Source organism: Leopardus geoffroyi, chromosome B2 (assembly GCF_018350155.1).
Source record: "Leopardus geoffroyi isolate Oge1 chromosome B2, O.geoffroyi_Oge1_pat1.0, whole genome shotgun sequence".
Taxonomy (NCBI): domain Eukaryota; kingdom Metazoa; phylum Chordata; class Mammalia; order Carnivora; family Felidae; genus Leopardus; species Leopardus geoffroyi.
The window spans coordinates 124,681,771-124,702,562 of NC_059332.1; the positions used below are offsets into that span (position 1 = coordinate 124,681,771).

Consider the following 20,792-nt stretch of genomic DNA (forward strand, 5'->3'; position numbering starts at 1 on the left):
AATCAAGACTGGACCCTCTCATTTCGTTCAGACCCCTGTGATAATTTGGACAGTGGCTTATACCTGCAACACTTATGAAGGAACGACTCACATGGTCCCATCATAGGGAAGTGATCCAGAAGAGAGTATGGTCATGAAAACTCAAAACAGTGTGAACTGGGTTTCTTAAACTCCATGCAGTGAGATAGATAGATCCTAGAAATTGATGTTTAAATCCTGTCTTTTCCTCTCCCATTTATGCCCTTTAGCTCCCCCCACCCAGGTCTAGCCCTTCATACTTCTGGCCCTCCACCTCCTTTGCTCTACACTTCTGCATTATACAATACCTGCCTACGAGCATACTGGGAAGGCTCAACCTTCCCTGGAGCTTGGAGAAGCGGAAGATGTTGAGGGACCCACACCAACATAATGGCAGGAGGGGCAAGCCAGAGAATACTTGCATGGTAATTTGACTTACTGTACTGTTCCCTACTGCACCAAATACCGTTACGCTGTATTTTGCACTTATTATTACTGCTATTTACTAGCTGTCTGATCCTGAGAAAGTTATTTCATGTTCCTGTTTCCATTCTTTCTTTGAACAATTAAGAATAATTAAACCCATATCAGAGGGTCTAGATGAGGTTTGTATGGGTTAGCACACGGGAAGCACTTAGGGCATACTGTTTAATAAGCACGATTGTCATCTCTGGTAAGCACTTTAGGTCACTTTAGGTCAACTGTTCCCCTCCCTAAGGGGTAGGAATCTGATGGGAGGAATCTGATGGGAGGCCAGGCCAGGCCAACTGGCGAATCTTCATGGGGCAGACCAATTCCCCTGATCTATACCCTCCTCCTTTCCCAGTAGTACTGGGAACTCCAGTTTGCTCTGCCAACTCCAAGACTGGAACCCCTTTGCCCCTTATCAAGCAGCACAGCTGTTAATTTCCCAACAGCCAGCTTGAGTTTATTCTGGGTGGTAGCTTCACTCCACTGTTGACGATGTCAACATTTTTCATCTTCTCAAATTTGGCAAAGCCTCTGGTCAGCTGATGGACACCTCCCTTGTTATGGATTTAATCCCTCTGGTACTTGTTCATTATTCTACAATTTTTTTCTATATTTTTCTATATATTTCTATATTTTTCTATATTGGTCAGAAGTGATGGATTTAATGGAGTCCACTCTATCATCTTGAATCAGAAGCTCCCTAGAATACAATTAAAGCTTTTCTTCTAAGCTTTAGGGTGACTCATGTTTATGATAGTGTTTATATTCACTTATTTAGTGGTTCTTCCAACTAAAGAAATCTTCTTTCATTTTCAACTAAAGAAAAAAAAAAATCCATCACCGTATTAGGATTTTAATCATTGTCTCTAGCTATGAGAGTCAACTTGGGGGGGGGGGGGGAAAGCACACAAAAAATAGGATCACTTTATCTTATTTTCTTTGACCCAAGAATATTTAAGTAAATTAACAAATGAGCAGATACACATACAAACACACAGAATCAAAGAATTTGGAGACAAAAAGGATAATTTGCAATCATTTTATGAATGAGGTTATGAGGCCAGTGGAGAGGTAAACTGCCCAAGCCTACACAGCCAACAAGAGCCGAAGTTGGATGTGCTTCAAATATGGCCTTTTCGGATACGCCTGGGAAAACAGAATAAGCTGATCCAGCATTTATGTTTATTATATTAATAGGGCTGTCTTTTGGCAGGAGTTGGTAGCAAAAGTCAACATAATCAAGATATTATGGCTATATTCTCCCATTGTTTTCATTTTCTTAGAAAAGGAAAGCCTATCAAACTTTATTGTCAGTCCTGTCATATATGGTTTTGAAACTAAAATAATTACGCTCCGTAGTTAACCTTGTGTGACAATTGAAGGACCTTGACGTATTACTTCTTTGTGGCATTCAACAGTCAGTGGCACCCGGCATATCTGACTACTTACAGTGTGAGTGTGAGAAAGTGTTTGGGGACCTACAACTGCTTATTTAAAGGGTGGGGACTCAATATAATTAGAGAGCCATAAGCCACTCAGCATTACTAGGGAAAATATCATGCAATGCACTGTTAGTCTTTAGATGGCTTCTGAGTCAACTTCTTCGTTACTCTCTAGAACTCTCTGGAATTCTGCCCCTTTTATGACATAAAGGTATCTGTCCTGGTGAATATGAACCAACAAGGAACAGAGGATCTCTGTGCTTGAACAGGGCTGAAAGAAGTAGAACGTGTTAGCCAAGATAACAGTATGTCTTTGTTGGAAACATTTCGGATTGAAATGCTTCCGTTAATACAGACCATAGGTCCCAGGAAGCCATATTTTTCCTACATGTGCATCATTAGACTATAGTATGTAATTTATTAAGGAGGGAAAGGCGAAAGTTGGACAGGGAAAATCCAAGACAGGAGTGCTTGCTTTAGAGAACCGTGTATCTGAGAGTCGTTTTCAGGTACGCAAGTTGTTTTCGTAATCTCTAGCTACCCATTATCTTCTTGAGTTACCTGTGCTATTATTTCAGAAGATGACCTTTTTAACATTGTTAATTATCACCTCGACTCCTCTACCTGTCACAGAAGTCTTTAAAATTTTTGGTGTGAATAATCACCCAGACTACATTCTTCTAAATTTATGATGAGAAACGTTCAGCTCATATGTTGAAAAACAGAAAAAAATTGCCTGCCAAGAACCAACCGGCCAACAGAAGCACCGAGAAGTGTCTCCAATATCCCACCATGCCACTCTGCAACCCGTCTTCACATCTACACACACCATAGGAGAATTAACCTACAATCCATGGTGGAGAACTGGGGGAAGGTGGAAAAGGGGAAAACAAGTAAAGAAATTCCTTGCTGTCCCACTACCTGAATGGAAGACGATCGTATCTCAAGCAGGAAGATGAGAGAAGGATGAACCTTCAGCTAAACCACACAAATGTTCCCTGGCATCTGGAGCTATGGGAAATCTCTCAGTCCATTTCCCTCTGGTGGCAGCAATGGATAGATACCTGTGTACCGGGCGCTAGTCATTAAAGAGGTCCGGGGAGGAGACTAATAGAATCCATTAAAGTTCATTCAAAAATTGTTATTGGAAACCTCAAATGAGCAAGACCCTTAAAACTAAGAAAAAGCTACTTTTCATTTTATCCAACACTCTTATTATTTTGCCCCACTCAAAGCATTTTTTAAAAATTCCCTTCTCCTGGCACCTGGGTGGCTTAGTCAGTTGAGCGTCTGACTCTCGATTTTGTCTCTGGTCATGATCTCATGGTTTGTGGGTTCAAGCCCCATGTCAGGCTCCGAGCTGACAATGTGGAGCCTGCTTGGGATTCCCCCTCTCCCTCGCTCCCTGCCCCTCCCCCACCTGTGTGGGTGTTCTCTCTTTCCAAATAAGTAAACTTAAAAAAAATATTCCCTTCCCCAGAGTTGAAAAAAGAAAAAAGCAAAGCCAAAAACTACAAACTAGAAACAAGATTAGAACACCTGGTTTATTGGGGAAAATTCATAATGAAAACAGCAATGGTTTATTCTGCAACTTACAAAATAATAATTTGGTATATAAAATGAATTGGTTTTCATTATGTAAGAACAAATGGTAAAAAAAATAATAATAGTCAACGCGATATATCATATATTTGCCATTCAGAGAAACCTCACATCCCTGATTTCTCTCATTGTATGTTTTATATCAGATATTTTAAATCTCTTTTCCAAGGAAGACCAGGTTTGTAACTACATTTAAGGTGTTGTTTACAATTGCCATCTATTAGAAGCTGTGTCTATATGATTAGAGCCCAGTCAAACCTGAGATGAAGAATTCAAGCCATTTCTTCTCCTGACGCTGTCTTCATGCTACTTTGTGATAGGAATGGCCCTCCTGATGCTTCAATAAACAACCAAATCACACCTGTCAGCCGCGATGAGTTAGACCCAGCCCAGCTTTCAATCAGTTCTACTGTGTTCCCGAACATATAGACACAAAAGAGTACAGATTTATGAATTCAGCACTTTCCCACACCCCAACCCTACAAGCCACTTCAAAAGAGAAAATTTCGTCTTAACATTTCACTACGTAAGGAGGTCTGACTATGGCAGCAGGCTTTGGCTATGAAAGAAAACGTTCCTAGATGCCATATCAAGTTAACATGAAGTTTTGCAAAAAAAAAAAAAAAAAAAAAAAAAATCAGGATATTAGTTAGAAATTCTTACAAATGGTATGCATTTAGGAAACTATTTTGCTTCTTTAAATAGGTGAAGGCTTGAAAAATATATATTTTTTGTATTTCTCGTAGAATAGTTGGTCACTGACAATTTTTACTAATACTGCTCTCTTCTCGTTGGCTTTTAATAGACCCAGTCCATTCCACCTGAGAAAAACAGAAACCTGATCAGGTCACACCAATCTTTGAAGCCTTCTCATTTTTTACTGTATAAAGGGGTTACATTTCATATTCATATTCTTTTACAAATGCAGTATAAATGGTATGGGTAGAAATAAGGAAATACGGGCATATTACAGGTAATTAATTAAAAGAAGTAAGTTTTGTTTACAAACATATATAAAAGGTGAATATGAAACTGTACCGCCATTTAAGAAATATTTTCTCCCAAGTTATTTAGCATTGACTAATTTAATGATATGCACACTGCCCACCAAATGGGTTCGAAGGACGCTGAGGAAGACAGTTTCTTGCTCTGGGATCCATCTTGGCAGCATCGAGTTTCTTCTGCTCACTCCCCACCTTAGGCGGATGTGTAGAAGTACCTGGGCTTAGCATTGCCCAAAAGGTCATCTTCATAGTTGGGAAGGCAACAGAAGAAGAAGGCACAGCCGATCAGGATAATCGTGGCCGCCCACCCAAAACCATAGGCCCAATTATAGATGTAAGTGACAGCAGGGTTGGCATGAAGGTCGAAGGTCTGGGTGTACTTCACGGGGTAAATTACCAGGGAGATGATCTGGAAGACAGCTAAAGGGAAGAAAAACGTCCCAAAGAGTGAATGCATGGATGAATGCGTGGTACCAACAGATTAACTCCCTCTTCCACAAGGTCTTTGCCTTTACATAACCATTAAATCCGCTTCGCGCTAATGAAAGGGACCGGGGGAATGTGGTTAATCATGAGCCAACACAGGTTATTGAGTGTTGTATGTTAGAGATACCTGGCACTGAGCAGAACACTGAATATACGAAATACAGACAGAGAACAATTAGGGACTCTCTCTGTAGTACCTGTGTACGCATTACGTTTACTAAAGTAAAAGGTGCAAAACTATAGTACAGAGTAGAAAGCAGGGTGGTACCGAAGAGTATTTTTTCATCTTGGTAATTCCTGTGCCAAACACAGTTCATATTTTCCATGTTAGCAAAAGTAATATGTACGCATATACACATGTGTGCACAACACATACGTGAGACAATGTTGATAAACTACACCACTGGAATAGTCATTTAATAAACGAGTGACTAAGTGGCAGGCACAGCAAGCCAATGACGCGAATGACCAATGTAGAGAAGCACCAGAAAAGCCTGCAGAGGAGGCAGGAATCTGAAGAATAAATAGAAATGGAGAGATGGAGGTCGGGGGCAAGAATGTTCCAGGATGGCGGGACGGGAATTCAAGAGGGGAAGAGTCAGTGCCTTGGGGAAGTGGAAGGAAGATATAAGAAAGAAAGCACAGACCCAGAAGATTTCTAAGCTCTTTGGTAGAAGAGTCACCTTATTACAGTTATTATTCATCATATTGGTATTTTAAGCAAATTTAAAAAAAAAATACAAACTTGATTAAATCTATTTTTGTCTTATTTTCCAATGAACATGCATAACTCTACAAAGCTGTAACGAGCCTCCACACACTATGCTGCGTTCTCGCATTCTCTCACGCCATAGTTCACCCGTGCATTGTTACGTCATTGGGCATGAATGCATTTTCAATCTGTGACATTGAGACACCAGTCTGCACCCAGAGGGGCCAGCTGGCCGTGCTCTGGAGAGCAGAGAGTCCTCACTCCTCCTCCTTTCACCGAAATGCTTTCTGCCAGCTCCACGAATGCATCCTCAAAGTCATTTTCTTTTCCTTTTTTGTTTTTTTATTGCTAGAAAGGCCATCAGTGTTTCCACATCATGGTTTGTTCCTTCCGTTTTTCAACTCAAAATATTCCCCTTCTCTGGCAATTTAAGAAGAGCGATCTCGGTGCAGATCTTAACATTTCTGTTTCTTATATGCTTTAAATGGCAAATTCTTACTTGTTAAGTTTATTATTTACTGCAAAATATTGCGTAAGACATAAAAGCAACCCTTGCCTATATTATCTTCAAATTCCCCTGGTCATAAATGTTAAATATCGTTCACCACCTGTTTCAGTTCATCATATGTAAAGTTCTTACAATGATTTGGATCCATTTCTGCACAATCTTTATTGTATCGGTACTCAATTTTTCAGATAGTAACCCCAAGACATACATAAAATTAAAAATAATTGTTGCTGCGAAATATTTCTTAGAAGTCCAGTAGGCCCTAACTGAACGTTGCTAACCACTAAAAGTACACTGAAGATTCCTAGGCCTTTCCCTCTTCTATCAACATGCCCCGTTCTACTTATCAAACTCTCAAGGCAAAAATGAGTACTCAGTCGTAAGGTGAGAAGGCAGAATTAAGCAGGACAGTATGCAGTGAAGCTGTGGGAGTTTGCCAGAATTAGTCTTCCTTACAACAGAAACTCCTGCAACCCTGTCAGCTCGAGCTGGCCCTTCCCAGATCTTAATGTTTTTAACGCTAACATGGAGGAAAGAGTTTAATTGGGATTTTTTTTTTAAATGATGGGAAATTCCATACAACATCATGTTTATCATGTAACCACTGGTTACGTGTACCATTCGCCGGCACTAAATACGTTCCCAAAGTTGTGCAATCATCACCACTATCTCTACCTAAAACTTTTTCAACATCCCCAGCCTAAACTCTGCTTACCCCTCCCTCTCTCAGCCCCTGGTAAGCTTGGATCTACTTTCTGTTGCATAAGTGAAATCATAAAATACTTGCCCTCTGTGTCTACCTTGTTTCTCTTAGCATAGGGTTTTCAAGGTCCATCCACACTGTAGCATATATCAGAGCTTTATTCCTTTTGATGGCTGAATAATACTCCATCGTATGTGATATACCACATTTTCATTTAACATTTCGTGCAAAACTTGGGTTGTTTCCACCTTTTGGCTGTTGTGAATAATACTGCTATGACCATGGGCGGACAATCATGTCCAAGTCCCTACTTGTTCAAGTCCCTGCTTTCAGTTCCTTGGGATACATACGGACAAGAGGCATTGACGGGTCATATGGTACCAACTAGGGTTTTTCAATGAACATTAATGTCCCAGTGTTATTTCTAATGGTGATTAAAATAGGCGCCCATGTAGTCTTCTAAGGCATGTGAAAGGAAGATACATCGCATGTGTTGGTTTGATAAAGTCTTATAAATTTAACTACGAAAGCCAAATAGAAGTGGAAATAGGATTCAAAAGATTCTTCATGTTTTGTGATTCCAAACCACTTCTGGTTTTAAAATAGTATTCGAAAAGCAAACTTTGAGACATAGGGAACATTGGAGTAAACCTTATGTTTCAATCAAGAGAAATTCTCCAAGGTAAAGGTGAGGGCCGGACCCGTACGGGCTGGTTCTCTGAGGCCACCTCCTTCTTCTGAGCCAGGACCCTTTTCACCCCCAACTTGTTCTGCCCAGGCTCTGCGACCACCCTCCCTAAGCTCAGGGAACCCAGAACGGGGTGGTCTCCCTCCGGGCTCACGCTTGATCTTATGCACCTCTTCTAATCACAAGGCTTCTGACTTGTTCCAAGACCATCTGCTCACTCTGTACTTGTACTCCAAGTCTGTAGCTGGATTTCTGCTTTGGTCCCTCGAGCCTAAGTTGGTACCTTGAGAAAAGACCTGTGGATTTTCTCTTCCTCAAGAAATCCAGTGTTGCATCTAAATTCATTTCTGCGGCTGAGGTCCCTGGTGCCAGGATCCCACCTAAAATTTCAAATAAATCTTGCTCCTAGACTCCTAGTTCTTGCACTCCATTAATAAGTGTTCACTCTGACCGCACTCACCTACACAACTAAATTCCCATCCCCCAGAACTGGCTCTACGATACAAAATGGCAATCCCAGTCCGGGCGCCTCCTAGAGTCTCCCGTCCCACCACAGAGACCCTTTCTATGCCCCCACTATATCATAAGCTTGTAACATCCTTCAATAAGTAAAATGGCTCCGGGGCATTCCAGCCCCCTCAGCAAGGGGATCAAGGAGGCCAGCACTGGGATCGCTATGGAAACACTACACTTCCAGGGCTGACTCAGCCCTGGTCCCTCAAGGTAGGGGTGTCGCTGGACATGGGGTCATCTATAAGCGAGAGCAGCACGAAGAGTGACAACCTTCCTCCCTTGGATGGAGGACATGTAATACCGTCTGAGCCACAGGAGGAAGGGGACCTAGATCTTAAGACACGTGACTGTTACTTCTGCCCTTGGTGACACATTTTCTGCAAACAGATCAGGAAGTGTAATTGTCAAGGGTCATGGGAGAGACAGTACTATAGTGATGCCTACTGAAGGTATGAATTGCTGACATAGTCTTACCAGCCAGGGCCAGGAGGCCTCCAATCACTCTCAGAAAGACAAGCATCTGGGGTCCACAGAGGGCAAAGAAGGAGAGGATGAAACAGATCACCAGGATGATAAAGCCACAGAAGAGCATGGCAGCGGCTGCCCGTCCCCACGCTGTAAGAGAAAAGAAACGGTAATTAATAAGACAGACATGCCAAATTTAAAAATCACTTGTCGAAGCATTAGTAGGAGTTTTTCGCTCTCTGCTCATTATATCTGGGCCCAAGGACAGCTTTTCTGACAGCACTTAAGCGTCTCCGTATCTCAAGGGAAGAAGAGGCAATTCGTGCGGAGGGTGCCCGATACGTTGCTACACAATAATGCCTTCTCCCCTCAGAGTTCGGGCGAATGTTTAGATCTCTGACATGAAAGTTCAAACTCATCAAACTGTTTCTCACGTAATAAAAAGGCCACATAAACAGGTATCTTTAAAAGGTTCACTCAAGTTCTAACACAATGCAACTATAGTAAACATTTTTTATATTGAGCAATTAAATTAGAATCCCGTTAGGAAAGGGTTCAAATACCTTGACAGAACACCGTTGTTTCGTATTAATGTTTGGTTCTGTGCCAAACTAATCATTGAAATCATCTGCCTCATGACTAGGCAGAGATGTGAAATAAAACAATTTAATTATGAAGAAGCTGTGACTTCATAACAAGTTTAGGTACAAATATATCCAGTTGCTAGTCTAAATTTTAACGTCTTGAACTATTCAGGATATATTTGCACAAGAGCTCTTAGTTATTGATATTGGCCCTCAAAGGCCTCAGGATGAAGTGACAATTGATTTCTGGGTTTGAAAATCTGCACGGACACCTCCAGTCCCGTGTTGTTCTACCTTGAGCCTGTGGAAATATGGAGAGCCATGATACCCTGGCCAACAATCCCAGCCAATAATTCCCACTGCACAACCTGCACGAATTTCTCAAATCTCTTCACATACAACCTCTCTAGAGGGCCTAACACTGACGGTGTAATCGCTCTGTGCCAGGCTCTGTGCTAAGAACCTGACATGCCTTAGTTCACAGAATCTTCACAATCTTTTTAAGGTTCATACTATCATCACTTCTTTAGCGGGGTGCCTGGCTGGCTCAGTCGGTAGAGCATGGGACTCTTGATCTTAGGGTCATGGGTTTGAGCGCCACGTTGGGTGTAGAGATTACTTAAAAATCAAAGATCTTTATCATCATTTCTTTAGAAATGAGTATATACGAAGGCTATGAAAGTTCAAATAACCTGTCACGTAGCCACACGGCTGATAAGTGCTTCAGGCAAGTTCGATTTCCAGCCTGTCTAAATCCGAAACATGATTCTTTTTAGATCTATAATTTACATACCATAAAATTCACTCTTTCAAAGTATGCTCCTGCTATATTCATTCACAGGGTTGTGTAACCATCACCGCTTACGATTCCAAAGTTTTCATCCCCGCAAAAGAAGCTCCATACGTGCCAACCCCACCCCTTTCCTCCAGCTTCTGGCAACCATTAATCTGGTTTCTGTTACTATCAATTTTCCTGTTCTGGACATTTCATATACATGGAATCCATACTGCATGGCCTTTTGTGACTGTCTTCTTTCACCTATTGTGTGGCCAGTCTGCATTTTATTTATCCATCCATTCACTGATAGACGAACACGCACTCTTAATCTATTTACTTTTTTACTGCACTCAAAAAAGCGAGTCATGTGTTCATCTGCCCTGGTTTCACTCCTCCTCGAGCACCACTCGGCTGACAAATTCATCCTCCCTTAATTCTAGGTCATTTGGTCACAGTGGAAGACACAGGGGGCAAAAACAACAGGGGCTCAGAAGCCAGCCAGACTTCATGTGCGCCCTGCCTCTGTCACCAATGAGCCCCCATCAGCCTGCACATCTGCTAACCTGGGCTAAAAATGCCTTCTTTCAACATTATTGTGAGGAGGACAGCCCTTGCGTGAAAAGTCAGGGAGCTAGGAAGGCTCCAGCCTTTACCACTCGAAAAGTTCCTTGCGTATTATTCCTCTGACTTTTCTCCAGTTCCTCGCCTTTCTCCATTTTCTTTCTGTGTTTTCTTTACTTCTGCACTTCTTTCCATTCATTCTCGTTCCTCAGTTACCCACTGCATGTTTACATCATCATCTATTATAGACAAACCTTCTCCAACCCCCATGCTCCTTCCAGATCTTCCTCTAGGTTTAGGAATGACTGGGGCGTAATAGGTTATTAAGAAGAGAACACATTTTTATATGTCTCAGAAATACCATGTTTTCCCACAAACTATCCCTTAGTGGCCTGCAAGAGGAGGCAGAGACAGAGCATGAGTGGGCCTATTTTATATTTATAAATTTTTTTTTATAATTTTATATATGTTTTATTTATATTTTATCTATAATTTTTTATTTATATTTATAATTTTCATTACTTTCCTCCAGACCTTTTTTGCTCTTTCCAGAGATCAATTGGAGGTCTTAGGGGCAAGATAAAATAGAAATGTTTTATTTTAAATCAGAAATGAATAAAGCCAGAATGTGAAATGTTCTCACTTTTGCCTCGTCCTTCAAGTAAGGTAACTTGCAAGAGAAGTGGGATTGTGCTATGGAAAGAATAGTAATCAGACCATGTCAAGGTCGAGCCCATAGATGACGGTGTCAAAATCATCAGTGGTGCTTATTAAAAATACAGATTCCCGTGACTCCCTCCAAGCCCAAGGGATCATAACTCAAGAGGTAGTACCCAGGAATCTGCGCCTTACTGGCATCTCTTACATCCATACTAAAGTTTGAGAAGAACTAAGAGAGATGATTAATCTCCTTATAAAAACAGAGCACTGCCAAAAAAAGAACATGTAACTTTCGGTATATGACCTACTGTCGATTACAGTCTCATTTCTACGGATTTTTATGGCTACTATCAATCATTACAACTAAATCCAATCATTAAATTCAAAGAAGCAGACACTGATTTTGCCTTTTAAGTTGAGTTCACAGGTTAGAAACTGCCATGAAAGGCAACCAATCTGTATAAGCATTCGGAGGAGTGCACACACAATGAAAACTTGTGTAGCAGAATGAGTCTTCAATAATAACAACAACAACAAAAAAACCTTCCTAACAAGGAACACATTTTGCTGACCAAACTCTGACAGTCACAGATTAAGGTTTGAAAAGTATAGCTGACTAAATGATGAGGGATGTAGCTATGACGAGTAGTATTAATAATTATTCCTGTTTATTTGGGGAAGATTAATACAGTTTATCCCCATTCCCACTCCCTCTAACATGATAGCTGAAGTGTAATTTACATTTCGTTTCATGTACTTGAAAGGAATTAAGAAAATAGTGAGCCCCTTCGCCTACCCTGAAGCTAACAGGTGAACACAAATATGAACACAGCCCATTTTAAGAACTTTGCCTAAGCTGCGTGAAATAATCCAGTAGTGTCTTGTTTAAACGCTGAGTCTGAGAAAATCAAAATGGCAAAGTAAGTGGCCTTTTGTCTTGAGAAAGGCTTCCCTGGAAGCAGAACACGTGATAACCTGCTCCTGCAGCATGGAAACACCCACACTGAATCATTTAATTATCACAGAAGACAGAAACCTTGGCACAGTTTTGAAGACCTGGCTGATGAGCGATGAGTAAGGCAATCTGCCCTCTCCTATCAATGGCTGTTTTGCTGTAAAATGATGAGATGGACCCTACCTGGTCTGATCAAGGTCATCCCAGCCCAACATCCCTCCCGAGAAGGGGGCCGACAGCCATGCAGACTTATAACATGGCAAATCTCCCCGACACACCTTGTGAAAAGTTAAGTCTGCACCCCGAGTACTTTTGGTTTCACTTAATTACCCAGAATGAGCCTAATACCTACAAATGTATCCAACCCTTTTAGGAAGGATTTCTATGTTTGTATTATACCATGGTCTAAATTATACCGTATTTACCAACCCCAAGAGGAAAACATCTTAAAGCTATTTCTTCCATGAATGTACAGATGGATGGTCCTTGGCTCTTCGAAGGCAGACTGTCCATCTTTATTCTGAAGACAAGTCTGTTCTCCATTATTATTTTGTACACAAAATGTTATTGTCTTTCCTAATTATGGTTTGCGACAGACAGCAGGGAGGATTCTCACTGTCAATTAGCCCTCACCAAACAGAGACCACAAATCACGCAGTACTACGGGTACACGGATGCTATGTTTCTGTGCAGGAATGTTTTTTGTTTGTTCTGTCTCCTTAAGGGAAGACCAATTTGGTGTTGTATATAACCTATTACATCCTAAATTTATTTTCTCAGTGCCACTTGGAGAAGTTCGTATTATTAAAGAGACCAGCCGCTTTATAAATCCACTTTTAAATAAGATTCATTAAAGACCCATTTGGATAAAGAACAGCCTACCTAATTTTGCTCTCACTTGCAAAGATTCAACATCAGATCGATACCAATGGTCGCTAATGTAATTCTGAGTTTTTCCTAGAAAATGCTTTTAGGTTTTTTGTACGAGAAAAATGCTATTATCTTTTTTCCAGTGATGACATTTGAAAATGCAATGTTACAAGACAAATACAGCTAGGAAAAGACCAGTAAGGTCAACGGATAAGAAAGGAGCGAGGAAAAAAAAAAAAAAAAAAAAAAGAGGAAAAATAAATACCTTGAATGCCATGCTGGAAACCATAAATCAAACTGAAGTTTGTGAAAAGGAAAAAAAAAAAAAGAAAAAACAACTTATAGACGAGAGCACTACTAATATTTTTAGTATTGTGGGTAATATTTTAGAGACGGTCACTAATTGTTCCTCCAAAGTTAGTTTTTCTTTTAATGGATTTGCTGCATTCTTCACTAGTTTTACATGTGGGCACCCAACACTGACCATGACAGTCTGGTCTAGCTAGCCCCTTACTCAGTACCTTGCAGATGCCCACCTGTCGCCCAATTAAAGTAGAATCCCTTTCCAGAACAAAAGATCCATCTATTAATAGGGAAGGGCCTACCTAATAAATCTGAGCTTTGATCAGATCTCACACTACTTGTATAGAGTTCTTTAGGTCAGATAGACTCTTTATGTCATGGACTGAAAACTGGATAAAACCATGATTACAAATTACACAGTTCCTGTCTACAAATAAGTATACACATAGATGGAATATATATTCAAAAAGCCTGGTGCATGCCCAATGAGGAGGTAATCTGCAGGAATATGGACCAGTGCTTCTGAAACTCTACAGTGCTTTACGCGTCACCTGGGGACCTTGTTAAAATGCAGATTCTGGTTCAGAAAGTGGGGCCTGAGATACTGAGTGCCCAGTAACCTTCCAGATAATGCTGATGCTGCTGGTCTGGACACTTTGAGTAGCAAAAATCTTGAGGGCAACTCATAACAGACCTCCAAAAAAAATTACATAGGAAGAAGTGATTTTGCAGAAGCTTTAGAAGACAAGCAAAGCAATGTCAGGGGCACGTGCGACAGCATCCAGTTGGCGTGAGATTCTTTACGTGCTCTACATTTTCTCCTGAAACTGAGCCAGATGATAACTACTTACCACTGTGTTTTTACGGAACGATGATACTTTGCCCCGTTATGGTCTTCTTTGAAAGTCTCCGTGGGGAAACCATCCATCCCATACGGGAAGATGTGAAAACGGAGAATTGCTCCCTCAACTTGGACAAGATGACTAGCAGGGAACTGGGGATCAACGGTCACGTATTTGAAAGTCTGTCAGATGAAGAAGGCTGGGAAGGAGAATTTACACGGAAGCACATTTGAGCTCCATCGGCGTAAGACAAGTACTTTTAAACAAAGAGCAGCGTCCAGGGAACTGAATTAAGTTGAGAACAAAGGGAAGAGGGCTCCGCTCATCGTGGGTGGTGTTGATGAGCACAGGCTTTGGTGAAAATGTGAACAGGTGCACTCTTACGCCCTTCTAATTCTCATAGCCTGTGAGTCTGTGCCCGCTTGCACGGAGAAAACAAGTTAGGTCACTAAAAAGGGAGTGAGGCTCTCGGGCGATTACTGCCAAGTGCAGCAAATGGCTAGGTCACAAGTTCCCACACGTCTGGATTTTATAAATGAACACACATATCTATGCTTTAATTCGGAAAATCAATGGAGTGGCCAACCTTTATTTTTCTGTGTAAAGACATGAACACACACCCCCAAGGAGTAATCTACCTACTAATGCCTAATTTCATAAAACAATAACATTTCAATATCTCACCCTCTCTGCAAAAAGGCCTCAAGAGCATAGTCTCAAAATGAACTCTTCTAAGTTCAATTTCGCCTAATGTAAACCTATTCACTTTGTACTTATGTTTCTCATTTCCTGTACATTTTAAGAACCATAGGGCTAAATGATCTAAAAATATTCACATAAATACTCTGATTCTTGGACTTATCCAAGACTGAGTTCATGTAAAAAAAAAAAAAAATACCATTCAATGCATTCTGTGGTATTCAAAGGGCGTCTGGTAAAATGAAGATCTGAACTTGTGAGTTCAGATCTAAAGCAAGCACTCTTGGACTTGGCTGTACTGACTCCCCACTGCCATTTCTTGGTGCATAAACTCATCGCCATTATCCTGGTGCATAAATCCAACTCCATTAGTCTCCACCCTGACAGGCCAGAGCTTGCTTGGGCTTTAGAATCTGTATCACTGACACTTAAAATATCTTCCTGATGTATTTTTTTCTTAAAAACGGGGAATAAAAGGTGCCGACGGTACAAAAACAGTCTGCATGAACATGCATTCCAATTTAATTTTGCATTTTATTTACATGTGAAATTCGAACAATTATTTCAATGTTCTTTTCCTGTTTGGAGAAATATAAATGTGAGGTTCTTTCTATGCTTTACATGCTCATGATGTTTTAAAAAATTAAACAAGTATTTGTTAAGCTGGGTATCTATTTAGTTGTTAACACCATGTAAAAACAAATATCCAGCTTATAATTTGGTTGATTTATAAGGAAAAATGAGGTGATGTGGCAATCTGAAATTCTTTAAAAATCTGTCAATAACCATGAGGAATATAATATTCTGCGTTTTACATAGTTCTAAGGAACTATCTCCCTTTATAAAAACATCTATGTTATTAGTATTATTGCCAATACTTGAATAATCTGTGTTTTTAATATCAAAATGAGCATATTAATGTTATGAATATTAATACAAAGAGATGGTCAAGCGCTTTAAAATAAAAAGGTATATTTTCTTAAAAGTTACGAGGGTAGTTACATGTGTGGCTTAAAGTTACCTGGGTGCTCAGTAGGTTAAACATCCGACTTCGGCTCAGGTCATGATCTCGAGGTTCATGAGTTCGGGTCCCGCATCAGGCTCTGTGCTGACAGCTCAGACCCTTGAGCCTGTTTTGGATTCTGTGTCTCCCTTTCCCTCTGACCCTCCCCTGCTCATTCTCTGTCTCTCTCTCTTTCTCTTAAAAATAAATGAAACAATAAAAAAAATTGTTTTAAGTTACAATGATAAGTCATGTTGATATTCTAGTACATTTCAAGAAGTTTTTAAAAAGTGGATGTACAAAAGTCAATCGTCTGTATTGAGATATTTTAATTAGAGCCATCCACCTTACTCTTTGTTGTGTTTACACATACATGGGAGTGTGTGTAAACTGCTCACTACATTTTAGATAAACCTCCCATAAACACGTTGTTTTCCGCAAAGCCTTACTGGGGTTATCTGACAATCTCCAGGGTTCAGAGATGCCTAGATAATCGCCCTATAGTGTAGGAACACACAATTTTTACACCTGTTAAGGAAGCCAACATCCATGGCAGAAAATGAAGTGAACGTATAATAAACACTCCAGCTCATCTCTGACCAGAATGGCCTGAAATGGACCTCTCTTTGAGAGTTCACATCAGTATTCTTCTTCCCACGGTTGCCTAATGACCATGACCGTGGCTCCTGGATTCATGGCTCGATTCCAGGTCTAGAGCAAAAGCTGCATTGAACACGTTATTGGCACTCACTTCTCTCTGCAAACGTCGCAGGAATAACTGAACTGAAATGTTAATGCCACTGCCCCCTTACGGAAATCAGTCTTGCCGCATCATACAGGTAACAGATCTTTCCAGACCCACTTGGAAAACTGAACTTTACCAAAAACCAGTTTCTTTTTTTCTTTTATGTATTTTGAGAGAAAGAGAGAGAACGTGAGTGGGGGAGGGGCAGAGGGAGAGCGAACCCCAAGCAGGCTCCACACTGTCAGCGCGGAGCCTGATGTGGGGGCTCAGACCCAAGAAGGGTGAGATCATGACCTAAGCCCACATCAAGAGTCAGAAGCTCAACGGACTGAGTCACCCAGGCGCCCCACCAAAAACCAATTTCTATATCAAATTGAAACATAGTTTATGGACTGGATCAGTGTTGTCTTTACAATTAAAAAAAGTTAATGCGTTAGCCTTCTAATTAAAAAATTGCACCAACAAAACCTGCTTATTCCCTTCCACATACAAAGCAGTGTATCATTCTGAGGCTGGAGGAGCCACGCCCTGGGAAGGTGAGCTCATCCTCCAAGTCCAGAAAAAATAAGAACTGCATTGTGTGAGTTTCACAAGAGGGCTGTAGCCACAGCCAGGGAGAGCCGTGCAGGCTAGATCATGTCCCAGCAGCAGTGCTGATGGCCGTTCTGGCAGCACCTCTCTTCCAGCCTAACCTTCGCATGCGGAGGACTGCAGAGTACTCTCTGGGTCTGTATTAGTCTCTGTTCTGACATCTGATCATCAAGTCCGTTTAAAAGAACACATCTGTATAAGCAGTCTTCGTAAGTCCCTCAGAGAGACTGAGTTCCAATGCATTTTGGCTAAAAGATACAGATGTATGACTTCAAAGAAATTAATTCCCTTTAAAACCCTAAAAGATCTGAGATACTAGAAACCCCGGCAGGCGTTCTGTTTGTTTTAAGAGAGGAAAAAGACAGACTTTAAGGCAAGCAGGAATTCCTTGCGGTCTTTACATTTTATTACCTGCTGATGAGGACCATGCCTCCCTTTGTGGGGCAAGCTCATGGTGAGAACTTCCAAACAATTCCGCAGTAGATAAGATACAGCACCAGGCTCTGGATACGGGCCCCCAGAACCAGAAATAAACTGGGTGCTTCGAAGCCCTAGGCCACTTCAGAGTAAAGAATCAAGTCAATCGCCCTAGCAGGGAATGGAGAAAGGCAGGGCAGGCTTCTTCCTCGGTTTTAAACTCAGTTGCTAAAGCCCCATTCGAGAGCACTTGGCTTTCAGTTGGGAATTGGGCTCGTACTTAAACCCTCCTCTCCAGCACCCCAGGCACACACGGCTAATCACAATAGATCCCAGCTGTTTTTGGCAACTACCCTTCGTGGGGGGTGGCAGCGGGCAAGAATGTGCCCCTTTCCAGTGGCGCCGATTAAGTAAAACACCCAGGCTGCTCCATGCTGGAAAAATAAAGCAACTCCAACTGCAGTATGTTAAATTTGTCAACGCTGCTTCATTTTGCTGGTGTAGAAGATGTGTTTGCTGTGTAGATTTCAAATCAGATGAAAATAACTGAGTTTTCTCAACAGCAATGCCGTACTTAAGTCAAAAAGACACCCCCTAAAAACAAAAAAAGAACCAGAACTAGCCTGCTCCTTAAAAGAACCGCAGTACCCACTGAAATCATAACTGCTAACACTTTCGCCAGAAAGGCCTTTTTTTTTTGTAATCGATTAAGAGTTGCTTTCACTCAGTTCAAGCCAAACGAATACACCGACCTTGGGGAAGGCGCGTATATTTTCATCTTACAAGGAATCAGAGGAGGCGGTGGCATAATGGCAAGAGAGTTCACTAGGTCTCCAAGAAAACAGACTTTGTTCATTGTATTTACTCATCTAAACCTCTTTGATGGCTGAAAAATCACCTTTTGCATGTCACCGACAACCCCTACAAAAAAATAGTTTGAACTAGGGCCATTTTCGCCCCGCTTTGAGCCTGGTTTTGGCCACTCAAAGCTGCTACTGCTTTCTTTTGCTCGGGTCGGATGCCTAACCTAAGCTCTAAATAGATTTTTTTTTTTTTTTTTTTTTTTTTTTTTTTAATCACTCACTACCTCTGCCCCGGTTCACTCCTTTCGCCTAGGGCGGCCTCCGAAGGCCGGAGGCCGCGCACGCCCAGCCGCAGCCCAGAGGGCTTCCCGGAGGCTGCGGCACTCACCGTACTCCATGAGGCTCTGGCAGCCATCCTCGTAGGACCCGCTGCCGCCGCCCTCGTGGAAGCATCGCCACCACAGGGAGGACGTCTGGATGTGTTCGCTCGACTGCAGCCAGCCGCGGCCGGCCAGCGCGATGATGTCGAAGGCGATGGCGCTGAGCAGCAGCAGGGGCAGGATCCACCTGCAGCGCTCGCAGGCCAGGCCGCAGCGCAGCATCTCGACGGTGGCGGCGCGGAGGAGAGGAGCGCGCGGGGCTCGGTCGCCGGCGGAGAGTGGCCCGCGAGCGCAGGCAGCGCGACAAAAGGGAAGAGGCCGCGGGGAGGCGGCTCCCGGAGGACGCGGCTCGGGGCGCCGGGGCCCCACCTAGATTCCGGTGACTCACGGCGCGCCGCCCCGACCTGCCCGGCCGGCCGGGGTGCGCGCGGGGAGAGGCGGGGCCGGGCTCGGGTTACACCGGGCGTGGGTGAGCCTGGCCCGCCCGCGCCGCCCTGGAGCCGCGGGGGGCCGACGCCCGGCCTGGGAAGGGGGCCCGGGGGAGGTGGGGGGGCGTCCCGGCTGCAGCCCCGCGCGCCTCTGCGCCTCCCCACTGCCCCGTTCCCCGGCCTCCTTGAGCCTCTCACGCCAAATGTGGTTCTTCTCCGTGCCTCGCCGGGTGCACGTTTTCATCCGAGCCAACCAGCTAAATAGTTCATCCCCGAGGCCGGATAATGGTCTGATTTTCAACAATCCTGCCTTCAGGTTTCAGGCAGTTTGACATGGGTGTCCACGTGGTACCTGTGGGTCTGTGCCGCGCTCCGGTTGAACGCGTGCGCAACCCGGGAGCCGGTCCCTGACCCTCCTAAGCAGAGGTGGGCACTTCCTCTTGCTCTCCACCTTTGTACCTTGTACCCTGGCTCGCTTTTATCTGTTTATGTACTCGCCTTTCCTGCCGGGTCTGGAGCTCTTCGCCAGCAGAGGCCAGGTTGTATTCAACACAGTGGCTGGCGCTGTGTCTGGGTCTTAGGGGGAGCTCAAAGAAGCATTTAATGTCTGAACGCGCAGGACTTAACAAGATGCCACCCCAGGCTTGGAAGCGCTTTATCTTGGCTTCCCAGATAGGTTCAGGTCCCGATCTGCGGCAGTCCACTCTCCACCACAAACCTGTCCCTATTGAAGCCCCACTTAATCTCCTCTTTTCCTTTACTATTTTGAGGTTTCTCCAAATGAAAGCCATAGGTCAGCATGCAGCCAGCGCCTAAAATCCCACCTCCAGTGTCCCGGCCCTGCTTCTGTCACCACCATGACTCGGGTGTGGTAGGGAGGGTGGGGTGGCAGCCGGGAGTGGCACTGAGGAGAAACAGATTCTCAGTGTCAGGCCCCACGGTGGCCTTGGGCAAATTATGAAAAACATCCCACGAGGGTCACATCTTACCTTTCACCTCCACAGATCTCCGCTGCATCCCACCCAGTTGTTATAAGAGACTTCGCAATGTTTAAAATTTAGTCCTCTGTTTCACTTCGGTACTCTCGATAGAAACAGAGGACTATTTTGCCTTAAGCAGCTCTCCGACAATTGTTGAGGACTGATGAAATAAAAGTGCTGAGGAAGTGAGTGTTTGAAACCACATGAAAAAAAAATTTCCCCAGCCTTAACTTTACATGAACCGAATTCACGTATTTTCCTTAGAGGCCAATATTTTCACTTTGAAAGAAGAGCATGGGGGTGGGGGGAGGGCTTCTGCCAAGAGTTAACCGCCTACAGTGGAGATTGTGTAAAGAAAATAAGTTCTCAGGGTTTTCAAAAGTTAGGCAAATATTTGTTTAAGTAGCTGTATCTATAGTATATTTGTGAGGGAAGAAATAAGATTCTTACCAATCAAATAGAGTACTCATCACGAGCCAAGTGGTTTTAGACAAAACGAGAGTTTCATTGGTCTTAATATCTCTAAATGATTTGGGACTAGATATACCTTCTTTCTCTTGTTCCAATAGATTTGAGGGAAA

The 20,792-nt window shown here is 42.8% G+C and overlaps 1 protein-coding gene across 1 annotated transcript; it reads right to left on the reverse strand.

Moving 5' to 3' along the window:
* Nucleotides 1-3,458: 3,458 nt before the first annotated feature.
* LOC123609075 (p53 apoptosis effector related to PMP22) lies at nt 3,459-19,169 on the reverse strand. The gene is made up of 3 exons (XM_045499781.1): nt 18,812-19,169; nt 8,622-8,762; nt 3,459-4,957 (listed from the first exon to the last, which is right to left on the reverse strand). The coding sequence occupies exons 1-3, from the start codon at nt 19,023-19,025 to the stop codon at nt 4,731-4,733; spliced, it is 582 nt and encodes a 193-aa protein (XP_045355737.1). The 5' UTR covers nt 19,026-19,169; the 3' UTR covers nt 3,459-4,730.
* Between the last annotated feature and the right edge of the window lie 1,623 nt (nt 19,170-20,792).